This window comes from Hetaerina americana, unplaced genomic scaffold (assembly GCF_022747635.1).
Source record: "Hetaerina americana unplaced genomic scaffold, ioHetAmer1.1.p SCAF_121, whole genome shotgun sequence".
NCBI classification, from domain to species: Eukaryota; Metazoa; Arthropoda; class Insecta; order Odonata; family Calopterygidae; genus Hetaerina; species Hetaerina americana.
Genome location: NW_027286304.1, coordinates 757,844 through 772,365, shown reverse-complemented (window position 1 = coordinate 772,365; position 14,522 = coordinate 757,844). Strand labels below are relative to the sequence as shown.

General features: G+C 37.7%; 1 protein-coding gene across 1 annotated transcript; it reads right to left on the bottom strand.

The window, feature by feature from the left end:
• Nucleotides 1-7,057: 7,057 nt before the first annotated feature.
• Nucleotides 7,058-9,078, bottom strand: LOC139685948 (transketolase-like). The gene has a single exon (XM_071583087.1). The coding sequence runs from the start codon at nt 9,052-9,054 to the stop codon at nt 7,165-7,167; it is 1,890 nt and encodes a 629-aa protein (XP_071439188.1). The 5' UTR covers nt 9,055-9,078; the 3' UTR covers nt 7,058-7,164.
• Nucleotides 9,079-14,522: the final 5,444 nt, after the last annotated feature.

Sequence of the window (14,522 nt, the reverse complement as noted above, 5' to 3'; positions counted from 1 at the left end):
TGACAGAACTGGGATATCATACGCACAGCTGGATGAACATTCTCCAAAGCACAGACGTCCCTCATTGGTTTGCTCAGGCAAATAGCGCCACTGCTAGTAGTGGGGCGGGGAGGCTATTATTATTATAGTCCAAGGTGTCATTGGCTTCCAAATTGCACAGTTTCGCCCATTTATTGTACAGACTACAATTGTAATATGATTAATATGTTGCACAAATATATATATATATATATATATATATATATATATATATATATATATATAACACTTTTTGAAAGTCTCACGGACGTGAATAATAATGTATAACACTTAGCACTAGTTTTTGTCTGTGTCCACTAGTGCTAAGTGTTATACATTATATATATATATATATTTGTGCAATATATATGTATATATATTTATATTGATATATATATATATATCTCCGTGTGAATTGGAATGTGGTTTTCATTATTATTAATTTTACTTTCACCTTAATTCCTTTCAATGGATTTGCATAATTTTTAACACCCCCTGCCATTATCCATTTGTATTGGCTTGCTCAGTATTGTGTGTATATATAGATACACAGCACGCAAGCAATACTGAAATACTGATAAGAGTTCTCTTTTCTGCGAGAAAAACTGTCTCTACAAGTTCTTCTTGCAGCAATAATACTTTCTTACTCTTTTCAGTTCGTACCGCAATGGTTTATGCCGTACCAACAGGCATGTGGCACATGGTTTATGCGGTTTTAATGCACTAATACAAAGAGCATTGAATTGGACCTTGTTTTTAATTGTCTGACTGAACTGGGAAGTATTTATTTGTTTATTTTCAGTTTGCTGGAAAAAGGCGATTCCTTCAACCGTACTAAACTATGTTACCTGACGTTGAACGCAGAGTTGAACGGAGAGAGAGTCGTCCTTTGCAATATCTTCAGGGGGGCATTGTTGATTGCGGCACACTTCAATGCCACAACCAAGGTACTTCACAAACTACTCGGTTTGAAGAAGAAAGGATTGATGGAGAGTAAAGGTGGTTCCATTCGACATTCTTCTTCGTCTAAGAGTCTTGTAGATTTAAACAGGAGACTCGAGAATGAAAAGACAGTCGAACAAAGTGCTTCGAGGGTTGAGAGTGTGAACAAATCCATCAGGTACAGCAGTAGACATGTGTTAATGATGAAATGCATTCGGAAAAGGCTTGGTCAATTCACGTACCGTATTGAAAAGTGTGGAGAAAAACACAGCCTAAACGAAATGCCGTCAAAGGAAGAAATTGATTGGCTCGGATACACAGCATTCAGGGTTGTTCTCAGGAAGAATGGATCTTATTATCCAGTGGTTCTGAAGAAGATTGCTAGGATCCACGAGAGAATAACCAAGGCTATACCGGATGCCGTAATCGCTACTCTGGAGCAAATAGTCCGTTTGTGTCAAGCCGGTGAACGTTAAGTAAACTCTTCGCAATGCCAATACCATTATGCTATTACCCGGGTGGAGAAATTACTCACTGTGTTTTCCGTTGAATAAGATTTTAAGTTTCACGTGACATACTGTTATTTGACGGCTACAATATACAAAAAACACTTAAACCAACAGAATAGAGTCAGGGTAATCCAATAATATAAGCTTAAAATTACATTATGCTTTTTATTAAAAGTTGAGAGAATAAATTTGATTTGAATACCGTGCTGTATAGTGTCTAAGAGCTATGTTATTCAATATTTCCTTGAGTTTATTCAACGAAAACCAATCAATCGAGTAATTCAATCCAACATCTATGCTTTTAATCTCATTTATCAAGTCCTCGACCGTGTTTTGGTCGAGTTTCCTGCTCAGGACGTGATTCCTCGTCCAGTTTTCACCAGTTTTATGTCGGAGGGACAGACCGCATTGTATTTCCGTCTCGAATATGAATCCTTTTCCGTTATCTAGGAGAGGGAAGGTCAATTGAGATGTGTCTTTCTTCCTTTTTTGTCTTCTCCGACGCCTCCTGCTTCTCTTGCTGGAAGACGGTGGACTCCTCGAGATGTTTATGGCAACACTGCAGTCGCCCATGTCCAAAATACTTGTCCGGATTACTGAAAGTAGATTAGAAGTTGTGCCAATTGATTAGGGAGAGGAAGAATCTTGAATAATTACAGAATGAATAAGGATGGTAATAAAGAACATATCATTCCATTTTGAAATATCCGAACGAGAAACATATGTGCCTTTATCAATACTTAAGATGTATGTCTTATATTTATATTTATAACATGAACATAAGAGATAACAACACATATCAATGTTAAAACTCCAAGTTAAAATTGATTTTTTTATCGAAGTTGTCTTTATGAACTAAATGAATATTTTTCATTATGGAATGAAAAGCTGTAACTATTTATTTTTTATTTTAATAATTTCTCAAAATCTATTTATGTACATTTATTTTTTTTTGGACACCTTATCTGTTATTATTATTATTATAACGTAATCTACCAGTTAAGTTAGGTTTATGGATGGACACAACTACCAAAGAAATACCTTGTCTCTCTCTCCCAACAAAACACTAAAATCCAGCATTCTACTTTACATCCTAGTCCCTCTTCATCTCTGAGTACCTCCTTCCTCCCTTCATACATCCCTATCTAAGACACATCCCTATCTATCACCTATTCCTATCCCTACTTATTCCTATTACCATTAACATTCTCCTGTCTCTATATTATACAGTCTTCTTCTTCAACATCCATTCACTCTTAATGCCGATCAATCAATCCAATCCCTTCCAATCCATATCTTTCTTCCCCTTGCCTCCTCCTCCTTAGTAGTAATGATATATCTCCAAAACAAACCCCTCTCTCTCTCTCTCAATCTCTCTCTCTTAACCGTAGATACCCATTGCTCTATACTACACTTCCTCATTCCTCCTTTATGTGTGTTCCTATCCATTTTCCTTATATCTGTTTCTATATAAATAAGTATATATATATATATATATATATATATATATCAATTGATGAGCCTCCAATCTACGCCTATCCTCCTGCTTCAAATGACCACGTTTCCATAGCCAGACACATAACTACGCTCCACATATCAAAGTGTTCCCAACGAGTCTTTTCTTAAAGCATCCTTACAATCAAGGTCCCTCTCATCTTAATTCCATCCTCCTCCTCCTTGTCTAGGAAAGCCTCTTTGCCTAATATGACACAATTCTTCTCCTTACGCCCATACTACTTACTTTGATACCATCTTTGGTCCTAGTAACACTTCCTAGATATGTTTAAACTGTTCTACCTGCTCTCGTTTTTTCCCTCCTACTTTAATGTTAAGCTTAGCCTATTTCTTTCTAGAAAATCGCAGTACCTTAGTTTTAATAATATTGATTCTCATCCCATACCTGTCTCACTGAATTTCCAATTCACTCAGCAATGCTTGCAACCCCTCTATTGGCTGAATGACAAACTAAAGCTTATCGTCAGCTTACCTAACTGATTTTGCAAATTCCCCGCCCACTTTCATTCCTACCTCCAGTTCTTCCCATAATGCCCCTCTTTAATCATTTCCTCTGCATACAGGTTGAACTGCAATGGTGATAATGGGCAACCCTGCCTTACACCTCTTCCTAACACTGCCCAACTGGACTCCCCGTTCCCAACCCAAGCAGTCTGAGACATGTACAGGTCGTGGATTAGCCTCCTATCCCTCCAATCTATCCCTATTTTCTGTAATATTGTCCCTCTATTGGCTGACTGACATTAACTAGAGCTTGGTCATCAGGGAACCTAACTCATTTTAAATGAATTCCCTTCCAACTTTGATTCCTATTTCTCCATTTCTTCCCATAATGCCTCTCTTTTAATCATTTTCTCCACACACACATATATATATATATATATATATATATATATATACGTATTGAACAGAACCAGTAATAATTGGATACACCCCATGCCTTACACCTCTTCCTAAAGCAATGCCCAATCCAGATTCCTCATTCCCCACTCGCATCTTAATAAGCAGTCTGATGGAGACATGTACAGGTTGTGAAGATTAGCTGTCTGACTCTGTCATCATTGTAAAATAATGAGATGAAATAATTAACATATGAATAAATTTGATTATAATAAAATTACAGTGTCTATTCCAAGGTTTAAATTACATGATGAATGTATGACTGGAATTCTACTGAAATATGGTAATTTAATAGCCCCCACACAAGTCAATTGATTTCATATGTGTATATATATATACAATGTTATTTTACTCAGATGGACAGTGTTGTAATTTAAAAACCTGTTCAGAGTTTCAAGTCGTTCAGATTGGGTTGTGTTTTGTTGTGAGGAGAGGGATAAGTTGGTTGTTGAATAGCTTGGTGTCAATCTAAAACCTAACTTAAACTGTAGATCACCCATTGCAATAATATTAATATTTACTTCTAGAGATCAGATACAATTAATCTGTGTTTAAACGTTTCCTTCCAAGTGTATTGGTTTTTAATTTCGGACTTTATTATATTCTGTGATATTGATTGGATTTAAGACGTTATATTAATTTTACCAGAGGTTGGATTGTAATTACTTTGGACTTGCGTTCCAAATGACATTGTCTATATCTGCACTTGTAAGTTTCAATAATAATTATAATAATATTAATAAATAAATGCTGATTTCAACAGAAATATGGTGGTTTTATACTTTTTCTAAACCTATTCCATGAGTATGTGTGTTGTATTATTTAGTGAATCAAAGTATACCTTACTTTTATGATATTTATTCCAAACACTAATGTTTTACATCTTTAGAGTTAATATCTATATTTGTAGCATTGTTTGAGGCATCAATTTGTGGAATTGATTCATTTCGGAATGAGAAATACTTGGTTTCACCCATGACATGTCTTATATATCAAGCGTAAAAGTTGTAATACTACTTGATCGCTGGCCAAATAAAGTGCATTATGATATATTATCATTAGTTATTCCACAGATATATTTTAATAAAACACGACCTAGGTTTCGACCGACAAATTCACTGTCAGGGATTAAAGCAATCATCCTGATGATAGAAAGATAATAATAAGCGATAGGTATACAAGATAGATAACAGAAAGCAATCAACCCTGATGATGACTCTGTAAGTCAAAACCTAGGTCATGTTTAATACAATATAACTGTGGAATATCTAAGTATTCCTTTTTCTATATTTGTAGTTAATCAGACTGTGATAAGTTCCTACAGAGCATGCAATACAATGATAATTTCTGTTATTTTTAAAAATCTTAAGGGCTAACCTAAATGTCTGCATAATAAACCCTCTTTTCCTGATAAGTTATTAATAATTGTGTTCCTGTGTTCTCGCCTAGTGGTTGAAAAGAACTTGTTTGCAAACTACTTCATAATTTTCTTAATCAATTTCAAACGCAAGTGGCTTTAAATATAAACCATAAGCACAGTAGTAATCAACACTGGAAGGTCGATTTGGTATGGATGATGGTAGAGTTCACCCAGTAGTACTAAACCCTATTTACAGCATGTGAAATTCACACATCAGGGTATTAAGGGGGCCCAGTTCCTTTCCCTGTGCCGGTTATGGTTTCCCAGGAAGATCTAGTACTATCCGAAAAATCACGTAATTGGGTGGAGCTGCAGGTGCCCCGAGTGCCTTGCCCTGGAATCGAATCCGGGTCCCTCCGGTCAGTAGTCCAACGCTCTACCCCCTGGACTACCGCGACCCTCGCTTTCAAATACGCGAGCGAGAATTTGATTAGATCTGCCGGATTTACGAGACGTAATATTTATCTGCAAACGTTCTATTGTATTCAATTAGATTTAAAATTTGAGCGTCAGTTTGCAGGAACGAATTGGCAAGTTATCGGAGATTTTGGTGAAGGCGCTTTGACGGGAGGAAATAAATAAGTTTGCCTTTTCCAAACTGCTGGTTACTCTTTCGCCTTAATCATTTTATGATTGATTTAACTGTTGACGTAATTCCCTGAAACTCTCGGGAAGTACGACCAAAATACTTTCTGTTTCTCTATCAAAATTTCCTCTCATCTTTTCCTTTAGAATTCGCTTTACGCTTCCCGTAAATCCATGACATTCGCCCAAGGTTTTCTTGTAATCACGAGTAACCTCATTCCTTTTGTTACTAGAGATATCATCTGTAATATATTTCATCTAGGCGTGACAGTGATTTCCTAACATCCGCGTTGTGCCGTCAAGGTTCCTGGTAACTTTTATAAATTTAGGTACATGTAAGTAACCAGTAGACTGCTGAGCTCGTGATGTCAAGGAAGACATTCCACATGTTCTCAGTATTTAGTACGTACTGTCTTCCGTAATGTAAACAAATAGACTTAGTAACACGCATTTGAAGCCATCATAGCCCCCTTCTTAGAACAACCAATTTGCTTTTCCAGGCTTCTTATTTTAGACCCCATACTGAGAAAATTTTGCCATTACTGCTCTATGGTCGCTAATTCCTTAAATAGTTCCTATATATTAGACTTTTTCGGGTAAGTACATTGATAAATACCCAAGATATTACCAAAGTGACAAGTTGATGACTTGAGTTAAACATTTAGGAATTAAACAGCTGCTCGAAGCTATATTTACCATTAGTTTTGAAACTACGAGATTGATAAAACATCGTTTAACATTCATAGTAAGATAAGAATAAATTAAAACGCTTGCTTTGGTCGCAAATACGTGGAAACTTGGGAAAAATCATTGTCAAACTTGAAAAATATTAGGGGGTAAACAAACACGCACGTATTATTTCAGTTATTCACTTGTTACATAATGACAACAGTTTAAACGCGCATATAAGCTACGTTGATCATGAAAACATTACGACAGATGCCAACTATTACGTAAAATTAGGACACATTCAGTACTGAATTGACTCAAATGTTCTAGAACTATTCACAAACTCTCACACATCGGATATATCACGAATACGGTACATGTCTACGTGTAAATTAACACAATTTCAAGCTATGGAGAACGAAATTAGAAGATCTACAACGCTGAATAGGTGGTCACAACACAATAAAACACTTTTTAATCATGTCACAATTGACCCAAATCCATTTATTCAACATACAAAACAAGAGTAAGTGAGTAATGTAAACATTTTAAAATGCTTTGCTCAAGGATGCGCTTTCAGAAAATGCTATACTGTACTAAAAATGTTCATTTCTTCTCCAGGAATTGTAAAACTGCCCGAGCAATACACTTAGCACTTATTCCAAACTTCTCCAAAAGCAAATCAGGGGGGCCAGACCGTGGGAGTTCCATGACAGCAAGTTTCCTTACTGTAATGAAAGGATCTTCGGACACTGCGGATAGGACCGCTTCTCCGATTCCGCCTTCTGGGTAGTGATCCTCAACTGTTATCACTTTTCCACCACATTCCTTGGCATGCATCTTTATGCCTTCACAATCAATTGGTTTAATTGTGAACAAATCCATTACGCGGACACTCACTCCACTTTCTTCCAAGATAGCGGTTGCTTTCATAGCCTCGTGCAGAGTAACACCAGAACTAATTAGTAAAATTCGATCCTTTGGGTGTCGTAATACGATTCTGGCTTTACCCACCTCAAATACCTCGTCGTTCTTGTAAATAACTGGCGTGTTCGGGCGAGAAGTTCTTATGAAACAAACACCTTTAGTTTTAGCCGCTATTTCAACTGCGTATTCACAACTAACGGCATCACTAGGGTAAAACACAGTGCTACCGGGAATGCTTCGGAACAATGACAAATCTTCCAATGCCATTTGGCTCGGTCCGTCTTCACCGATGCTGACACCACAGTGAGAACCTACGAAATTCGCGTTTGTTTGTGAGATGGCACCCATCCGGATTTGATCAAAAGCTCTGGTGAAGAACGCACCAAATGTAGATGCGAACACGACACAGCGATCTCTGCAAGCAGCCCCGATTGCAACCCCGCTCATATTTTGCTCTGCTATGAAGCACTCGATAAACTGATCAGGATGAACCTTCCTGAGCTTATCAGAGAAAGTAGAGTTCTTCGTATCACCATCGAGAGCTATGACCCTTTTATTGCAATTACCCAATTTCGCTAAGGCATTTCCATACGCGAAACGGGTGGCCACCGCTTCACCAATACTATAACTCGGCTTTGAATCCAATTCCAAGGCACTGAGATCCGCTAAACCAGCATCATCATTAAGCGGTTCTTGTGGTTGAATTTGGAGAGCTCCTGGATTCTTTATGAGGCCTTCAAGATGCTTGATAACTTCCTCAGCTTTGGTTCCCAATGGTTTCCCATGCCAATCCTCAGAGTTTTCAATATCAAGAAAGTATTTACCCTTATAGGTTTTGGCGAGGATAGCTGTTGGTTTCTCCTGCATAGAAATGGCCCCACTGAAAGCTTTGCAAATTTCTTCCACGTCATGTCCATCAACAACAAGAGCATGGAAACCAAATCCTTCCAATCTCTTCCTGTATGCATCCATATCGTGCTGTAAACTAGTAGGTTCCGATTGTCCAAGACGATTAATGTCAAGAATTACGCACAAATTCGAAAGTTTGTAATAACTGGCGAAATTCAGGGCTTCCCAAACTGAACCTTCTGCACATTCGCCATCACCAAGGATGCAATAAACCCTGTACGACGCCTTATCAATATTCTTTCCAACATAAGCCATTCCACATGCCACAGACAGTCCTTGTCCTAAGGATCCACTCGCAATGTCCACAAAGTTTAAACGAGGAGTCGGGTGTCCTTCGAGATCACTGTCGATTTTCCTCAAGTTCAACAAATCAGAAGCGGGGAAAAGTCCGACTTCTGCCCAAGCTGCGTACAGAATTGGAGCAGCATGTCCTTTTGATAAGATGAAACGATCGTTTGAAGGATGTCTTGGCTCACTCACTTTGTAGCGCATTGTGTGGAAGAAAAGCACAGACATGATCTCTGCCATCGAAGAACATGATGTCGGATGTCCGGACTTTGACGCATTAGTAGAACGGATGGAATGAATTCTTAACTTATGGGCAATGTCCTGAAGCTCCTGAATGACTTTGTCCTCCGGCTTTTGATGTAACTCAGCCATATCTTTCAGTATTTCGAACTGAGAGGAGTTTCACAGACAATAACACTCGCTACACTGCAGTTTGAGGATAAACAATTGAACAAGGAATGGCTGTTGGCTGTTCTGATAGTTGATATCTTTTGCGTTACACTTTTACACATCTGATTCCTGGATAATGACAAATTATTTTCCGTTTTAAACTGAAAATCCAAAATATTTGCGGAGATTTCATAGATATTGCCACTCTTCCAAACCTTGCAAAAACTTTGTTTATTATTGTAGTAAACATAGCAACGGTATCGAAGGTTGTGATTTAATGTTTGTTTATATTTGTTTATTCCGTCGATACGACAGCATTAAAACGGAAAGAGGTATTTTTAATTATGTAGATCTAATATTCCAAGTATTTGTAACAAGTTTTGTCTGAATATGAGCTCAATTAGTTCGTTTTCAGTGATATTTCTCAAAATGTCATCTTCCTTTTCAATGAATAGCTCACTGAATGCGTTGAGACTGTGGCTCTATTATTGTTATCGCTTTGTCCTTATCATTCGCATAGTTATCGCTGGAAATTGTTCTCACGCATTTATTGGGAATAATTTGCGTGTTCAGTTGTTGCTCCCAGCGAGCTTATTACATACATGAGTGTAAGTTGGTGTTAAGAATACAGAGGTTTAGACTCGACTCCACATCATTTTCTTCCATCCGCTAACGTCTTCAGTTTCAGGCATTTCTTTGCCCTGTCCACTTATTATCAACATATCTATCTGGTCTTTCGCTAACCATCTGGATTTTCCCCTTTAATTCTTGTTGACGTGTCTTTCATAAATTTCCATCAAACTAGGCTGCCTTATCTCCGATGAGAGCATTGCTTATTTCCAAAGGGTTTTAATTCACATCTCCGCATAACCTTCACAAAACATCATGCATCGTTAGAAGATTGAATGACCGAACCGATTGACTGAGGAATAGTTTAAGCGCAGTTGGGTACCTGTTACATTTGGTATTTTTAATCTATACCACAGTCATCATTGATTTTTTGTGTGTAACCATATTTCGGTTATTTACGTGACCATCAACAGGAGTGAAAGTTTGACAGAGGGGAAAAAAACGGTAAACCAAGTACTGACGGTGGATAAGTATCAAGTGTTGTGTGCATATCAGCTCAATTAGTTTTTTATTGAATGGGTTGGTGATACTATTATTGTTATCTCTTTGTGTTAATATATCCCATTATCAACTGATGTATTTTATTCTCTTCAATCAAGTTCAATATTTTCCCTTACGGGACATATTGTTTATTACGGCAGAAACGTACTTTTTTAAGATGCCATGATAATCCATCTACTCCCGTTAATTACACGAGTTACGCCTGTAAACTCTCGGTAAACACTCAGTATTTGCGTGAAATGTCAACCGTTACACGAAAAACATTCGCATTTATGCAAAGATATCGGAATGTTTTTCACATCATCCTTTCGCGGTTAAGGAATGATGTTGTTTATTTGTTTGATGCGTTCAAACATTTGAGGAGCGTTATATGCACTTCGCATAACCTGTTTAGATAAGGTCGTGTGCGAGAAATACGCGGGATTTTGGCTTGGATAAGTGAATTAAACATTGCCGACGGTTTATTTCTAATGGTTTGTGATACTACCCAAATGTGGAAGGAGACAGTTGTTATAAAACGTTTCAGTCAATTGTGTCATTGACGGCAGTGAAAAATTACCTGAACCAAAGATGACTGACGGCAACATTTCCCTATGTAGGCTATGTCGAAAAACTTGTGACTTTTCCATCAATATCTTCGACCCAAATGGAACGAAAGGTTTACTCGTTTGGAAGATTATTAAAGAGCTATTACAATTGGATGTGAGTATATGTGTGTGCTGATTTAAAGCACTTCGTAGTATTAATCAAGTGCCTATTCCTAGTACTGACATTTTTGTGCATTCCATTGTGGGTTAATGTTTTTAATTTGGTTGTTCTTATTTTACTTAGGTTTAATTTTAAGCAATAATACATTAACTGTCCTGCTTTTTACCAGATTTTGCCCATTTGTGTGAGTTTAACCTTAGACAGTACCTATGCCACATACTGGTCACGTTAAATCATCTTGATCATCAAAAACTTAAGCGAAGAAATATCTTTATTTGATTGAGTTCATAGCGTTTAGTATTCCATCGAATTATCGTTGTTTTTAGTGAAAGTTGTTGACAGTGTTTGTTGCTAAGTTAAATAGCAACTGTTTATATGAATCAACAACTCTTCTCTGTAAATACATATATGGATCTAAGCGTTTTATGTGTACTTTTTCCATAAATTACGAAGATATTCAGCAAAGTGGTAATGAGCCACCGACGCGTTTAAGTTGGCTGTTTCGGAATTGAACATAAAACGGATTGTGCGATAGGTTTTGGGTATGTTTCGATGAAGTTGTAGAATTAAGGCACAATTGAATACGCAGAAATTGCGTTTTCTTCAAGTTTCCATTATTAAATTACGATAAATATATATTATTGCAATCGGGAGGTAATTATGGCATACTTTATTGCACTGTTCACATAAAAATTCTTTCTCCAACATAGATCTTAGGACGACCCTATGTTCAGTTTTCTGTCGAATTATTTTGATATGTTGTATCGGAGATAGGTTTGAAGGTTTTGATCTCTCCGGTGCCTACCCACTTCTAGATTTCTTAACCCCAATTGACGCGATGTTGGATAAGTAATTTGAAATGTGAATTAAGGTGAATGCGTAAACTCCGTATAACCTTTTTCCCATTTTAAATGGTAAAATTAACTATAAATAATGTTTTTCTGGTGACAACTTCCGTTATTTTAGATTAAAGCAAGGAATACCTGAGAAAACAATCATCAGTTTCTGTCCAATTCGAAATATTTTTTAAATATATCGCCAATTTTATGATTGACGTAATTCGCGTGAGAGTAAAAGTTTGAAATTAATTTCTCCAAAACTGTTGTGGATTCGTGACTTGAGTGTATTATCGTTTTAAAGCCATTAAAGTGGTCTTAATATCATTTACTGCATTAAATATGCATTCAATTAATATTGCATGGCCGAGCAAAAATATATCGTCGAGTAAATGATCAAAAAAAAGTTTTATTATTCCGAAAATTTAACGAAATAATATCCAAATATTACTTATAGAGACTAAAAATGCTGGATAAAGGAATAATGTTGGTCTAAAACCATCCGTGTGACGTATTTTTGGAAAAATTGAATCTTTTAAGCTGTTTTTTCGACACCACTAGTTCTGAGCATAAGACCACGTATTTCTATATCATCGTTATTGGTCGTTCAATCCTAAGATTGATTGGTTGACACCACAGCCTGCCATCCTGCCCCATCTGATGCTAATTGGCTTTACTTCCTAGTATTTTTAATTGCAATTTCTACTTCCTTCTTTATTTGTCCCAAATATTTATCCTGTGGCCTTCCTCTTGGGACTTTTGGGTGTGTTTTTCCTTCTATTATATATTCTTCACGAATCCATTGTGTCTTAGGCTCTGCCAATCGGTCTGGTACTTCTCTTTTCTGTCTCTGATGCTCCACAAGGTCCGTTCTTTGTCTATTCTCCTGTATACTTCGTAATTTTTCATTTCATCCATCCATTTGAACATAAGCATCGTCCTTCAGCACCAGGTTTTGAAGGAATGTAGTCTTTTCTGGTCTACTTTTCAAAATAATCCAAGCTTCATATAGTACCGAGCTCCATACGAATGTTCTCACGTTTTCCTCATCTGTAATTCTGTCTCCTTTGACCACAGAACTTGTCCTTTAATAGCGAATAATCCCACTTTGCCAAACACCTGTGGGAGGAAAATCACACCAGTGATTTCATCCCCAAAATTCTACATCGTGAAGAAAAAGGGAGGAGGATGGAAAGGAAGGAAGAGTTGGAGATCCGGAGAACAATGAAGAAACATCATTTACTCAATGACATTCTGTTTGAGAACGTATCACCTCTCCTGGAAGCCTCCCTAGCAATAACAGAAAAACAGAACCTCTAACCCCTTCCCCCCAACTCCCATTGACTCCTAACCCGTACCTTTATCCCCATTAGCCATTGACTCAAATTATACCGACCAATGAAATTTTCCCCTTTCTTAACCCACCTTCCAATCCCCCCCCCCAGTCACTAACGCTTTTCCTGGTGTTTCCTACCCTCTCCCACATTCCTTCGTACCTACCCCCGTACTCCCCTCCCCGCCCCCTCTTCCCACAACTCCCCCACCCTTTCCAGAAGAGGGTATATATACAATGATTGTGACTTTAAACTTTGTACCTGAGGATGACGCCGTAGCGTCGAAACTAGTCGTACCTGTAATAAAGTGGTGGATTGGAACAAAGTGTTTCTTTTTCATTTATTAAAATGAACTTCCACAAAGTTGAGGCTGAAACTATTGAACTAAGTGAATAATCTCTTAGCTTGAGCTATTCTTTGCCTGATGTCTGGAGTAGTACATCTTCCATCCCATGTGATGATAATTCAGAGATAGACGAAGGAATCCACTTCCTCTGATGTTTCTCCTTTCAGTGTTACTACTGTATTCCACTTCTCTCTTCCACATTCTGGGATTCTAGTCTTCGTCTTGTTCATGTTATATCTTTGTACAACTTGATCCAGTACGTTTAGTAACCTATGGAGATCCTCCTGGTTTTCGTGCCATCATTGCAATATTATCGCCAAAGCATAGCATGTTTATCTCTTCTCCAATGATCCTAATTCCGTTTAATCCGATGCCTTGGGCTTCTCTTATTGCTGCCTCCAGGTACATTTTGAACAATTCAAGTGAGAGATTGAGTTCTTGTCTAACTCCTTTGTTAATTTAAACCTCCCTATGGCTTCCATCCCTCATTAACATAGTGGCTACTTGCTCCTTGTATAACTGATAGGTTATCCCTTTGTCGTCGTAATCTATTCTGAGTTTTTCCAGCAGTCCAAACATCTTGTTCCATTCCGCTTTGTTGAAGGCTATCTCTAAGTCCACCAAGGCCATATACAGTTGCTTGTTTGGATGTATAGTTTTCTCTATGTTGAATCTTGGACACATATGCCTATCCCAAGACCTGATTTATAGTAGGAAGTTGTGTTTTCATAGGAATCACCTAATACTTATTTAGTAGCTGTGTCCATCCAAAAACCTACCTTAACCGGTAGATTACCTAATAATAATCGCTTCTGACTTCATTTTGTCCCCCACATCTTCAGAATTACGAGGGTCATCCGGAAAGTAGTACCCGTTCGTGCCGCATGAAGTGCTGACGACGCGAGTAGCCGCTGGACGAGGTCAGATAGCTTCAGTGGCTTGTCTGCCTTCTCTGAGCCAAGTTGCGTGACGCTAGCATTGCCTGTGTTGTTTCTGTGATTGTTTACAATGTTTAAAAAAATTGAGAACGCCGCCAGTTGTGAAGTGAGGGCAGTGATTAAATTCCTCAATGCAAGAAACGTTCGCCCATGTGAT

Excerpts from the sequence above, each read along its gene's own strand:
- LOC139685948 (XM_071583087.1), bottom strand. The coding sequence starts at position 9,054 with ATGGCTGAGTTACATCAAAAGCCGGAGGACAAAGTCATTCAGGAGCTT.